The sequence below is a fragment of the Nilaparvata lugens genome, chromosome 3 (genome assembly GCF_014356525.2).
Source record: "Nilaparvata lugens isolate BPH chromosome 3, ASM1435652v1, whole genome shotgun sequence".
NCBI classification, from domain to species: Eukaryota; Metazoa; Arthropoda; class Insecta; order Hemiptera; family Delphacidae; genus Nilaparvata; species Nilaparvata lugens.
This window is the reverse complement of record NC_052506.1, coordinates 53,472,600-53,485,804: the sequence shown is the minus strand read 5'-3', so window position 1 is coordinate 53,485,804 and position 13,205 is coordinate 53,472,600. Positions and strand designations below refer to the sequence as shown.

The 13,205-nt window shown below is 35.4% G+C and overlaps 1 protein-coding gene across 3 annotated transcripts in view; it reads left to right on the top strand.

The window, feature by feature from the left end:
- LOC111051129 (junctophilin-1) overlaps positions 1-13,205 on the top strand; it is a 98,559-nt gene that overhangs the window by 70,999 nt on the left and 14,355 nt on the right. For 2 of the 3 annotated variants that reach the window (XM_022337558.2, XM_039424010.1), the window contains 4 exons: positions 5,384-5,557; positions 8,533-8,867; positions 11,223-11,341; positions 12,379-12,956. In XM_022337558.2, the coding sequence (XP_022193250.2) occupies positions 5,384-5,557; positions 8,533-8,867; positions 11,223-11,341; positions 12,379-12,956 (1,206 nt within the window). Of the gene's footprint in view, positions 1-4,534; positions 4,859-5,383; positions 5,558-8,532; positions 8,868-11,222; positions 11,342-12,378; positions 12,957-13,205 lie in introns of those variants that run through there. The other variant, XM_039424011.1, reaches the window with a different exon arrangement.

Here is a 13,205-nt window from a genome sequence, read left to right as displayed (position 1 = left end):
AATGTGAAATTATAAGCAAAAAATGCAACCAAAAATATATATTTATGTTAATTTGCACGAAATGCGCATGTTCTATGTCATATAAATGTATTGCTAAAAAAGCAAAAAAGAAAATGAAATTCTTACCTTCAAATGTGAAATTTACTATCGTTGCATCAAAAGATCATGAATTGTAATTCAAATTGATAAATGTAATATTGAAAGCATAATATTTGTAACTAGCATTGATAAAAATCAAGAAAACCATTTCAAGTGTAACCCTGTTCGTACACAATGTACTAAGCGCAAATAAGAAATTGCTCGAGTCAAACGGTAGACAATTGTCAAGTCACCGAAGTAAAATCACACTCTCACCCAATTTATGTAAAAGCCAGAACAAAGAGTCGAAACTTGTAATAACAATGAAAAATGATGAAAATCTATATTTGTTGCAAATACTGTTTAAATCCTAAGAGGATAATATGTGAAATTTGTATATTTGTTATAGTTATGGGTCTGCTCATAAGCCACCCGTGAATGGAAGTTGTGGAGTTGTTTTAATGAAGGATCCAAAGAGACCTCATTAATTATTGTATTTCGATTGTATCCAATGAAAGGAACAATCAATTATCTATTTTCTCGTAGCCAAAAGTGCACGATATATCGTTTTTAGTGTTAAGTGTGGAGTTTTCGTAGAAGTAAGAAGATGAAATAGTGTATTCATCACAATATCGGATTTTTCAAATAGTCATTGTTTCGACTCGTCTCCCAATTACCTATTTAAAATATCCTGGGGGCTTTTGTGTGATGAATCTTTCAAATAGATCTCATGAGAAGAGAGAAAATTGTGCCTACCACTGAAGATTAGAATCAAATAATAGACACTGATATCAAACGAGGTAGTAGTAAACTGAATTCTAGCAGTTTACTGGAGATTAAAAAAATATCGTGCAGCAACCGAAACTTATTTAATTTTTATAATGTGCTTGGTAGTGTCAATTTCAATATTAATAATTTTAACTTTGTTGTAGTTCATACACTGTGTTACATTTGTAATTTTTGAGAAACACTTACCTACTTATCGTGATGCAATGAGGAATACCTCTTTCACTCATGAGGAGGAGCTTCATCAGCCTCAGAAAAGTAAGTGTTTTTCAAATATTTACAAATGTAACACAGTGTGTGAACTACAGCAAATTCATTATATGAATTACTTTGTTGTCTATCAAAACCGCTGTATTTTATTTTTATACTTGAGATTCATCAACATGATTCCCTGGAGATTCATCATAACATACAATCGAATAATAATCATATGCTGATTCTTAGCCTTTTACATTAATGTCCAAAAAATAGGGAAAAGGCTCCACATTATCTAAGATTATCTCATAGGTCATAGCTCACATATCACATACACATATCTCATGTTATAAGTGTAATTCATGTTGGTCATACATATCGTCTAGCTAATTGTTGTAAGGAGTTTTTTCTTCTGGTAACATGGAACTTTCAATCTTTCCATTAAACTGGTTTAGAACATAGAACATTGAATACATCAACTCTCTAATGATTCATAATTGTCAAATTATTAAGACAAAATCGTCTACAAAGTGGATTACAACTTTTCAAAGTTATCATCGAGTTCATATATAAACTGAAAGATGTGGAGTTGAGCAGAAATTTTTCTGAGTTTTTGGATGATGGGAGGAGAAGAGTATATCAGTATCGATGACGATAATTGGAACGCAATGATCAGACATATCGACAGACATCTACTATCTGTCATGACGAGCGTCGATCTTGCTAGCAACGAAAGCTCGACTGAGAATGTTATCGGTTCAGACAGTACATGTTCTGTATAGCGTTACACGTGGCCAGGAATAGCCTTGTCGGAGTATTTCGGGCAGGGCCCAGAGCCCAGACATCCTCATCGCATCGCAGCTACTGGGACTGCGCTTCTGCCTCTGCTGCCCGACAGAGAAGAAAAGGTAGCAAGTATGTGTGTGAGAGAGAGTGGGTGATAACTATTGACTCTCCTCCCACCCACCCAACTCTCTCACTCAAACTTAGTTGCTTCCTCACTACTCAAAATCCGTGCGAATTTCACCTACGCATCCAAATGAATGAGCATGAATCGAGAACATCCTCTGAACCACGAATCACTTTGGTTGAATTGGTCTGGGGATGTGGCATCCCCAGATGCCACAATGGCATCTGGGAAATTGATTTGGGAAAATAATGATTTCATTCATCACGATCTATGAAACATTGGTGCAATATTTCATCAGACCCATGTTTGAATAGACGAACAGAAATTATTTGAACGCGCTTACATTGTCTGCAACGCTCATCAAGCTCATCTTAAACATCATCCCTTATGAGAACTAACAGATTCAAAAGCGCTCTAGACGGCTCAAAATCAGTTTCACTGACAGTTATGAGTTCCAAAATCATTTGCTGGGTGTTCAAAATCAATAATCAAAGCACAGATCACAACATCAACCAGGCACAAGGAAAGGACAGTGAAGTAATCGCTGTTGATTAATATTTGTCTGTATATATACCACCAAAATATTAATGGTCACATTTTACATACTATTACCCGGTTTTCACATTTTATTGGGAAACTATCAATAATTTCAATATTGGACTGATTGGAGAGAATCAACCCAATTTTTTCTGTTCAAATATAGGAAATAGAAATAAAATAGTTTAACTGGATCAATTAAATACTTGGAGGAGTGAAACGTAAACAATAACAGCTATCATCCTATAATCCGACCTTTAAAAATTATCTTCCTTTTCAATCCTCTATATGTTTCCAACCATAATCCTAATTCCCCATGACAAAAAACGCTGTTACTCATTCAGTTCTTCTCCAGTTAATAACTCCGGAATCAAATTCGCAATATTTATTCCCCGTTTCAAGAAGGCCTTTCTTTCCACCATGATTACATTATTGTCCATAAAAATTATAAATTATATTATGTAGATTCAGGTTTATGCTATGCTCACCTCTTCTTATTGTAATGTGTTTGAATGTGTTAAAGAGTGAACAATATTTACATCCCGCTCAAATCCAAAATATCAGTCATTCATCTCCAATTTCATTTAAAAACGAGCCACATTTATCATGTGGAGTTCCGATCCCACTCCGACCCGATCGCGTATGTCAACGGCCTAGAAGGGTGCATGCCACACGGTTATGTCCGTCATGTGATCTGTCCCACCACCAACCCTCCACCCCATAGAAATATTGGATATGATCGGAATGCAGCATGATTACATCCTTATGAGTGATTTTTGGAGTTCAATAATAACACTCATGATTAGATATTAGGTGAAACCCCAACAGCTCAATCCATAATTGATTCTAGAGTGAGCAAATGAATGTTAACGTTTTTTTACTCTCACCAATAAAAGCCATACGAATATGATATTAGGCTATTATTATTAAAATGAAAATTCAATAAGCATATAATACCGTATATAGGTTGTAATGTGATGCAATGTGATATTATTGTACATGACTTTTTTATCGAAATGAACATCATCATAATTAATTGTTCAGATTTATTTGATTGCATTTGACCATTTTTAACTTAAGGAAAAAGTACTTCAGTCCTCATTTAGAACTCCTGAACTTTCAAAGATGAAAACTACGAAATTATTTAGCAAAGTTAACCTCAAATTTTACATCTCTGCCTCTGCTCCAAGATAGTATCTGTCGACTACATCTCAATATCGATGATTTGTTATTGTATCCACGTAAAATAAATAAATAAATAATAAATAAATAAATAAATAAATAAATAATAAATAAATAATAAATAAATAAATAAATAATAAATAAATAAAAAATAAATAAATAAATAAACATGTAGGCCTATTTTGTTTATATTTAAATGCAAGAAAATAACTCACATATTTTGTGAAAAGAATATGAAAGTATAAGGTTTGACAAACACAGAAAAGTTAGTTCAGATTGAAGCTGATTATACTTGCATGTTGTTTCCACTTCGTGTGCCCTTAATTTGTCTTCAAATTCTTGTAAAGTATTGGTGAATAGCATTATTACGCGGTTATAGATAACTAATAAACTTATACATGCAGAAACATAAGTAATAGACTATTGATTGTTGATTTTAATATTGAAATTGAACAAATGGATACATCGATATAATCAATATACATCTCGATAGATTAGTATTCGTTGAACGATGACGTTAAATCCAGATGTAGCATAAACTATCCTGATATGAAAAGGTGCTCACCCGCCTCTACACCCTCACTCACCCCACAGTCCCTTTCATTGCCGTCACAAATGAATGGTAAAGATTTTTCAAAAATTATACAAACAATACATAGACATTTCACAGTCTCATACAAATGTTTTCACATGACAATGACAATTTTATAAAAAAATGTATAGACTATGTGTGATAATGTGATATTATTGTATTTCATTCTTTTATCAAAAATAAATTAATATTGAAACATTATACATTGTGTGATTTTCTTAGCTTCAACTATCGTTTGAAATCAATCATTCAAATTTTATTTTAATTTAATGATTGCAGGTACATACCAGGGCCAATGGCTGCGGGGCATGAGACATGGCTACGGCGTGCGAAACAGCGCGCCGTTTGGCCTGGCGTCGCACTACCGACCGAACAAGAGTCTGCGGGCGTCGCTGACGTCACTACGCAGCGAGGGAGGCGCAGGTCTGCCCGCTGGAGCCGAGGCGGCCGCCGAACGTGACCGCCGAGTCGACGATTCGCGCGGCGGATTCGTGCTGAAGGCGCGAAGTGACGAACCACCCGCGCGTCGTCGCTCGCTCGTCGAAAAGTCCACCAACATCAAGAAGTCCATTCTGTCAGTAAGTAGACGTTACCGTTCTCCTGATTCATCTGGATTCTATGATTCAGGGGTATACAAGGCTTCATTGCATAATAAATGAAATCATCCTATGAGAGTGCAATGTGCAATCACTCGCCGATGTTATAAAACAAAGACTATAGTAAAAGACAAAAATCACCTGCGGATTATACCTCGAATAACAGTCTAATAAAACCAGTTACAGACAGATAGAATTTTGGATATTCGATTTTTTCCGCCTTATGAATTCTACGATTTTAAATGGGACTTTACAAACATCATTTGATGAATGTTATGCAACCATTCTTCAGTCTGAATTTTACCATGGGAAAACTATTCATACTAAATTTCAATGTTGTCAATGAAAATTGTCAAATTGCCAATACTGTGAGTTTTGAATGAGGAAAATCACTATACAAACATTACGTTTAGTATAGTGACAACTATAAATTACAACTGTACCGTATTTTGATTCAGAGATGGGTTGATACTATCATAACTAACTAATATTTTACTCATTTTCCAGGGACTGAAGATAAGGAAACAACGAAGTACGGGCGACCTTGAGAAACGGGGGACGTCAGGAGGCTCGATTCGAAGTACAGGCTCGAGCACCTCCTGGGTTTCCACAGAGTCTTCGCATTCCGGTATCACGTCTGCTTCTATGCACACAGACTCAAATGCTAGTTTTGTGGTCGAGGTTAATATCACTTGCTAGTTTCACAGTATCCCCGCTATATCTGTATATCCCGCTTCAAACCTACAAAATAAGAGTATAGACTACATTTTTACTTTCCTTGCCCTATTACCATAGGTAAGGAAAGTATTGCTTTCCGAAAAAAATTAAGGTACCCCAATTTCCAAATTTCTATACGTTTCAAGGTCCCCTGAGTCCAAAAAAGTGGTTTTTGGGTATTGGTTTCTATGTCTGTGTGTGTGTGTGTGTGTGTGTGTGTGTGTGTGTGTGTGTGTGTGTGTGTGTGTGTATATGAGTGTATGTGCGTCTGTGTACACGATATCTCATCCCGCAATTAACGGAATGACTTGAAATTTGGAACTTAAGGTCCTTACAATATAAGGATCCGACACGAACAATTTCGATCTGATGCAATTCAAGATGGCGGATAAAATGGTGAAAATTTTGTAAAAAACAGGGTTTTTCGCGATTTTTTCGAAAACGACTCCAACGATGTTGATCAAATTCATACCTGAAATAGTTATTAACAAGCTCTATCAACTGCCATAAGTCCCATATCTGTAAAAATTTCAGGAGCTCCGCCCCATCTATGCAAAGTTTGATTTTAGATTCCCAATTATCACGCTTTAGATACAATTTAAACAAAAAAATTTTAAGTGGAAAAGATCGAGCATGAAAATCTCTTGAATTAATGTTCAGTAACATTTTCATCTAAAATTGAAAATAAGCTCGAAATTCGTGAAAATGTTATTATTTCAATTACAAACTTCTGGGAACTGTTGATTCTATTAAATCATTCACTATGAAGAGATAGCAAACTTCGTGTCTCCAGCCTTATTGTCCTGTAACCAGCTGGCTTGGATCTTTGGATAGTAGACTTGAGATGCGCGGGAATACTAGCGTCAGGTGATAAATTTTCATAACGGCAAGGAAAGTTGTGTGAGTGCGCCACACCAGATTTTTTTTTACCATCATAATAATAAAATGGTATCACATTTTGATACTGAATTTCAATATTTGCTCTCTCGTTTTATAACACTTGACTCCCCGATCAAGTCGAAAGCAGAATGACTATCTCACTGATGCTCATTGTTGGGTACAACATTTATAAAATATAGGCTACTCTATCAATTTTATGCATTTTAACATTGATAATGACTAAAATCTACTTTCAATACGAATCTTAGATTCTATATTAACTATAATATTATAGCCTACAAATATATCATATTGATTAAATAAAATTGCTCAATCAAATTGATGCTACTTCATCGCAAATTAATTAATGATAATGAATATTTGAACTGTAGGTAATGAATTCATGCAATAAAGAGATGTTCTATTACAATATTTCTAATTGAAGAACATTTGGAAGATTGTCCTGATTGAAAACCAGCACTGTATAACAAGTTATACATTTTTACTTTTCTTGCCCTATTACTATTAAAGTATTGCTTTCCGAAAAAATTAAGGTACCCCAATTTCTAAATTTCTATACGTTTCAAGGTCCCCTGAGTTCAAAAAAGTGGTTTTTGGGTATTGGTCTGTATATATATACGTGTGTGTGTATGAGTGTATGTGCGTCTGTGTACACGATATCTCATCTCCCAATTAACGGAATGACTTGAAATTTGGAGCTCAAGGTCCTCACGATATAAGGATCCGACACGAACAATTTCGATCAAATGCAATTCAAGATGGCGGCTAAAATGGCGAAAATGTTGTCAAAAACAGGGTTTTTTGCGATTTTCTCGAAAACGGCTCAAACGATTTTGATCAAATTTATACCTAAAATAGTCATTGATGAGCTCTTTCAACTGCCACAAGTCTTATATCTGTAAAAATTTCAAGAGCTCCGCCTCATCTATGCAAAGTTTGATTCCAGATTCCCAATTATCAGGCTTCAGATACAATTTAAACAAAAAATTGCATGTGGAAAAGATCGAGCATAAAAATCTCTACAATTAATGTTTAGTAACATTTTCACCTAAAATTTAAAATAAGCTCGAAATTCGAGAGAATGTGATTATCTAATTGCAAACTGTTGGCAACTGTTGATTCTATTAAATCATTCACTATCTTTGAATCTTTGAATAGTAGACTTGAGATGCGCGTGTACACTAGCGTAAGGTGATCAATTTTCATAATGGCAAGGAAAGTTGTGTGAGTGCGCCACACCAGATTTTTTTTTAATTGAGATCAGTGCTGGTGAAAAAGACTGAATTAATTTTGGAATTATTATTATTAGTAGAAGAGGGAACAAGCATAAATATCAGTGTAGAAAAGAGAAACAGAGGAGAAATTGTGTCCAGTGAAGTGAATACCTATTTATAGTTTTAATGTATGTAGATGTGTGTAGAATAAATGTTATGTGAATGAACTTAACTGTAAACAAGTTCAATGCAGAATTACCAGAATAAAGTGATATTATTATAATAAATTCTTAAGTAATTTGATTATTGGATTATGATTATTATAGAATTCATTAGTGCACATGATTTGATACATAGACATAGATTACAATTTGTCAAACTAGACAGAGATTAATGTGATGACTAGTCATAGATATAATGGAAAATGATTCTATGATGAAACGCTCATGAAAGAATTCTCTATAGAATTGTTTTTCTAGATTCTAGAACAAGCATGAAACAATGAATATAATTCAGGTATGAAAACTAATTGTAATGAATGCCATCATTGTCTGATAAAAAGAGCTATCTACATTGATTTGTTTTCGATATATTTTTGTCAATTCAACTCAGGAATTATCAAATTCTAATGCTCTCAAGAATCAAATAGCTTACCAATCAATATAGCAAGTTTGACTCATCAAACTCACGTTTTGACCCTACATATTAAGAAGTATAATAATTTCAGTAATATCGTAATAATTATATTAATGTACATTTGAACTGATATTGCTGCTTTGTGACATTTTTGTCTATTCTTATAGAAATGTGCATTTTTGTGAACAGGATGAGCATTTGGACGGTAGTGTGACAGAAACGTACATGGGAGAGTGGAAGAACGACAAGCGATCAGGCTTTGGGATCAGTGAGCGATCCGACGGACTGAGGTACGAGGGGGAATGGTTCAACAACAAAAAATACGGTTACGGTGTGACCACGTTTCGCGACGGCTCCAAAGAAGAAGGCAAATACAAGAACAATGTGCTGATCACGTCGCAGAAGAAGAAACATTTATTCCTAATTAGATCAGCCAAGTTTAGAGAGAGGATAGATGCCGCTGTCAACGCCGCACAACGAGCTTCGAAAATCGCCCTGCAGAAGGCCGACATTGCCATCTCAAGGTATGCTTGTTAAGCATATCAACAATATGATCTCTCCTATAATAACTAGACTATAAAACCTGAAAACTCTGTCACCAGACCTGAGCCAGCCAGGTCACTCGATGTTATTATTATTAGATTATACTAGACTATAACTTGAATATTAGATGATTAGCATCTAGTAAGTTAGCACGAAAAATAACATAAATGTTGGATTGCTTAAATACAGTACACACATGTAGACGTTGTAAGGAGTTATCCATACTCCTCTGCTATTGCTCGAATGTTTTGTGTTATTGTCTCACTCTGGGTCTTAAGTGCTGTGAGTATGTAGTTTGTTGATGTATACACGAGCTCTAAAGTAGTCCTATAAAAACGAGGAGGCCACTCCGCACTTGCTACGAAATAAGGAGGAATCCAGAGTAGTTCTGCCTTACAAATTCCATATTTTCTCCGAATGGAATTTTTGAACCATACAGTATTAAATTTGACATATGATCTTTTCAATTTACTGTGCCAAAAATTCACGTAGCATTGTTGGATAACAACAATAAAATCTGAATTGACAGTGACGTTTTTTACTTTCCTTGCCCTATTACCATAGGGAAGGAAAGTATTGCTTTCGAAAAAAATTTAAGGTACCCTAATTTCATGTTTTCTATACGTTTCAAGGTCCCCTGAGTCCAAAAACATGATTTTTGGGTGTTGGTCTGTGTGTGTGTGTGTGTGTGTGTGTGTGTGTGTGTGTGTGTGTGTGTGTGTGTGTGTGTGTGTGTGAACACGATAACTCCATTCCTAATTAACCGATTGACTTGAAATTTTAAACTCAAGGTCCTTATACCATGAGGATTCGACATTAAGAAATTCCATAAAATTCAATTCAAAATGACGGATAATGGCTAAAAAACCATGTTTTTCACGGTTTTTCTCGAAAACGGCCCTAACGATTTTCTTCAAATTTATACCCTAGATAGCTATTTATAAGCCCTATCAACTGACATGAGCCTCATTTCTGGGAAAATTGAAGGAGCTCCGTAATATTCCTGAGAAGAATGAATTTTGTTAAATTTCTATCACGATTTTCTAAAAATGACTTGACCGATTTTTTTTCAAATTCATACCCTGTATAGTTATATATCAGCTCTATTAATTGGCATGAGTCTCCTCCCTGAGAAATTAACAGGGGCTCCACCCCATCCTTGAGATATTTACTTTGTAACCTCCTTCTCGTGCGTGAGGTATGTTTAGGTAGAGCAGTTTATTCAAAAGAACACATGTCGATATTTTATTTGTAGAACAGCTGTTTTGACATCTTTTAAAAATCCTCAAATTTCATAATTCAAACAAAGGAAAATGTACTCTGAACACAATCACAATAGTGAAGATTTTAATTATTTAGCCGCCAATCGGCATAATGTTATTCCCTACATTATCCTCGTTAATGAGGCTTATAGATCAATGAGCAAGGAAAGTTGTGTGAGTGTACCACACCAGATTTTTCAAAAACGTAAGGGCCAATAATAAAGTTTCGGCTAATGTCACAACAAACAGTCAATTATTCGACATTGAGAAAAAAACCGGCAAAAATTACAAACAGAAACTCTAAATCTTTATCCATCAACATCTCCACCATGGCAGATAATACAAGGTTATATCTGACACTCTGTCATCAACTTCTCATAACGTCTACCGTACGAGTGTTAGGTCAAAAATGAACGCCATTTTTAAAATGGCGATGTTTATGTTTTAATTACCTCTCTCTTTATTATTCAACATCCAAGGGTTGAATAAAGTTGAATGAGTTGAAGAAGTGGCAATGAATTTATTTTTTCCAATGTTATTATAAGATAAACTATATAGTTAATACCACATTATTGAAAAGCAGAGTAACAGTTTTTCGAATATAATGGAATTGACCAGGGGCGAAAGGCTATAATATAATCAATAATGGAGAGAATTCACAACATCAATCGCTACATATCTTTGAAAATGCGAAGTGGAAACAGAACTTTAATACTGTACCGAATATTACTATCAAAGGGAAAAATTATTCAATTAGCTCTAGAAAAATAGAATTTTAATTAATAGGAAAATATGAGTTCATTAAGGATTCCAACTACAGGATTCCAAGGAGTTCAACTATATGTTATTGCTACAGTTTTAGAGTTTTTTAAGAGAGTTAAATTCTGCTGCTTAGAGGTAATCTTCTCTATATTTTGCCAAGTAAATTAACCATAGATGTAGCCAAAGTAGCCCATTATTTATTGCGGTTATACCTTCTCTTATTGGCATCATTGCTAAAATAAAGATCAACGAAAATCTTATCATACCAACAAAGGAATGAAAACTTGACTTATGATTTGTGTGTGTTCTCAGAACAGCAACTGCAAGAGGAAAAGCGGAGCTGGCTGACATAGCTGCCGACCAAGCACGAGAGGACTACGAATTGGCGCTTGCCACTGCCAAACAGTTTGCGCCTGACTTCTCGCAGCCAGGTACCATTCAAACATTCACTTATTCCAGTACAAATAGCTATTTCATCTGTAGAAAAAACTGCTTTGGAGATAAATCTCTTCGAAAACAAGAAAACCGTACTAAAAACTTTCTCTAGAACAGGAACATTCTATACATTCCTGTGTGGCTGGATTGTTTTATTGTAACCATCAAGATGATTCTGGAACAAGAACAAACTCTGATTCAGTTACATTATGAAGAAATACCATTATCTAATTTCAAGCATTAAATGAATACTCATGTACAAGTAAGTATTTCGAGCTTCCAGAATATGTACTTGTCTAGTTCAATCGGATAACGTTGTCCGGATAATCGATTGTTTGCTTATTTCTTCTTGTCCCTAATTATTTCTCATTATACCCAAGCACGAAACCTTATGTGAAAATTAAAAAATAAATGAATATTAATTGACCTGGCTGACTCAGGTCTGGTGTCAGAAATAACAGATAAAATCTAATGAATTTGAAGGCATCTGGCCTCTGAGATTACACAAACAACTGAATTCATGCAGCCGGGACCGACAACTCTATATTGAGATGTCCAACTGAAAACAAGATACTGATTTGAAATATCAACCTCTTATTTATCAATAATAAGATAATTGTGAGATAATATAACGACAGGTTATTTATTAATATTATCTTAAAATTCAACAGAGTATGACACTGTACTGAATAATGTCGAATGATTGGTTCTGACCTCTCAAGGTTTATTCGGCAGCTCTCAAAACACTTGTGGGCCTAATTCTGTTCAAAATGAGTACAATAACCATATCCCATCAATTTATCCAAAAGCAAGTTCACCTCATGTTCCATTTGGTGGAGACTGGATTGTTATAATGTGTGTGTTGGTCAATATTAATTTTGTGTATTTCACCTGTAGCCGCTATTCAATTTTTTTCAAGTTTTGCCATCATAACTTTCAATTTTTTAATACAGATCATGGTACATTGGTTCTATATTATAATGATTAAGGAAAAAATGCTACTTACCTTATCACTGTAATTTATTTCTTCTAGGATTAGAAAAGCTGAGAAATAGAGAAATTCCAAAATTCCGACCGCCTCCAGAGGACGCAATGCCTGGAAAATCGATACTGCACAAAACGACAGCCTCCGAAGGAAGTGTGCCCAACACACCTACACTCACCGTTCCAAACCAGATGCCACATGTGCAGATGCCGAGCTACGACAACACATCGCAGCACATGAAATCGCAACATCCCCAAAGTATTCCCTCCCAGCAGTACCCTAGTCAATCGCAACAGTCAAGCATACAACAACAACAACAGTACCAGGCGCAACAACCGTACCAGTCACAACAACAGTATCAGCAACAACACTCGCAGTACAGCTCACCCCAATTCCAACAACAGCAATCGGTCCAACAACAGTATCCTTACCCTCAACAAAGCCAGACGCAGCAGTACCAGCAACAACCGTCATCAGGTTCCATTGACCAACAGTCATGGAGTCAACAGTCGACCGACCAGAGACTATCCGAGGATCTGTCGAGCGCCTCCCAGCAGAACAAGGCCGGTCTCCGAAGGAATTCCAAACTGGTCTCGGGAGACAACCCAGCATACAACTTCCAGCAGGTAGGAGACTTGTATCAGCAAGTGGGGGACACTCCTCTCATGTTTTGTCCGGTGAAAACCAAAAGCGATTTTGTGATTCGTTGTCCAGTGACTAGGATTTCTGGCACGTTGAAACGGAAGAAGTAAACTACCTCAAATACACTTTTGTAGGAGTCCAATAATTATAAACTATATTTAATTCAGGCTATGTAGTTCTATTAATAGTTGAGAAAATCAATCTTTATTTATTCATTACTCTTCATGCATATT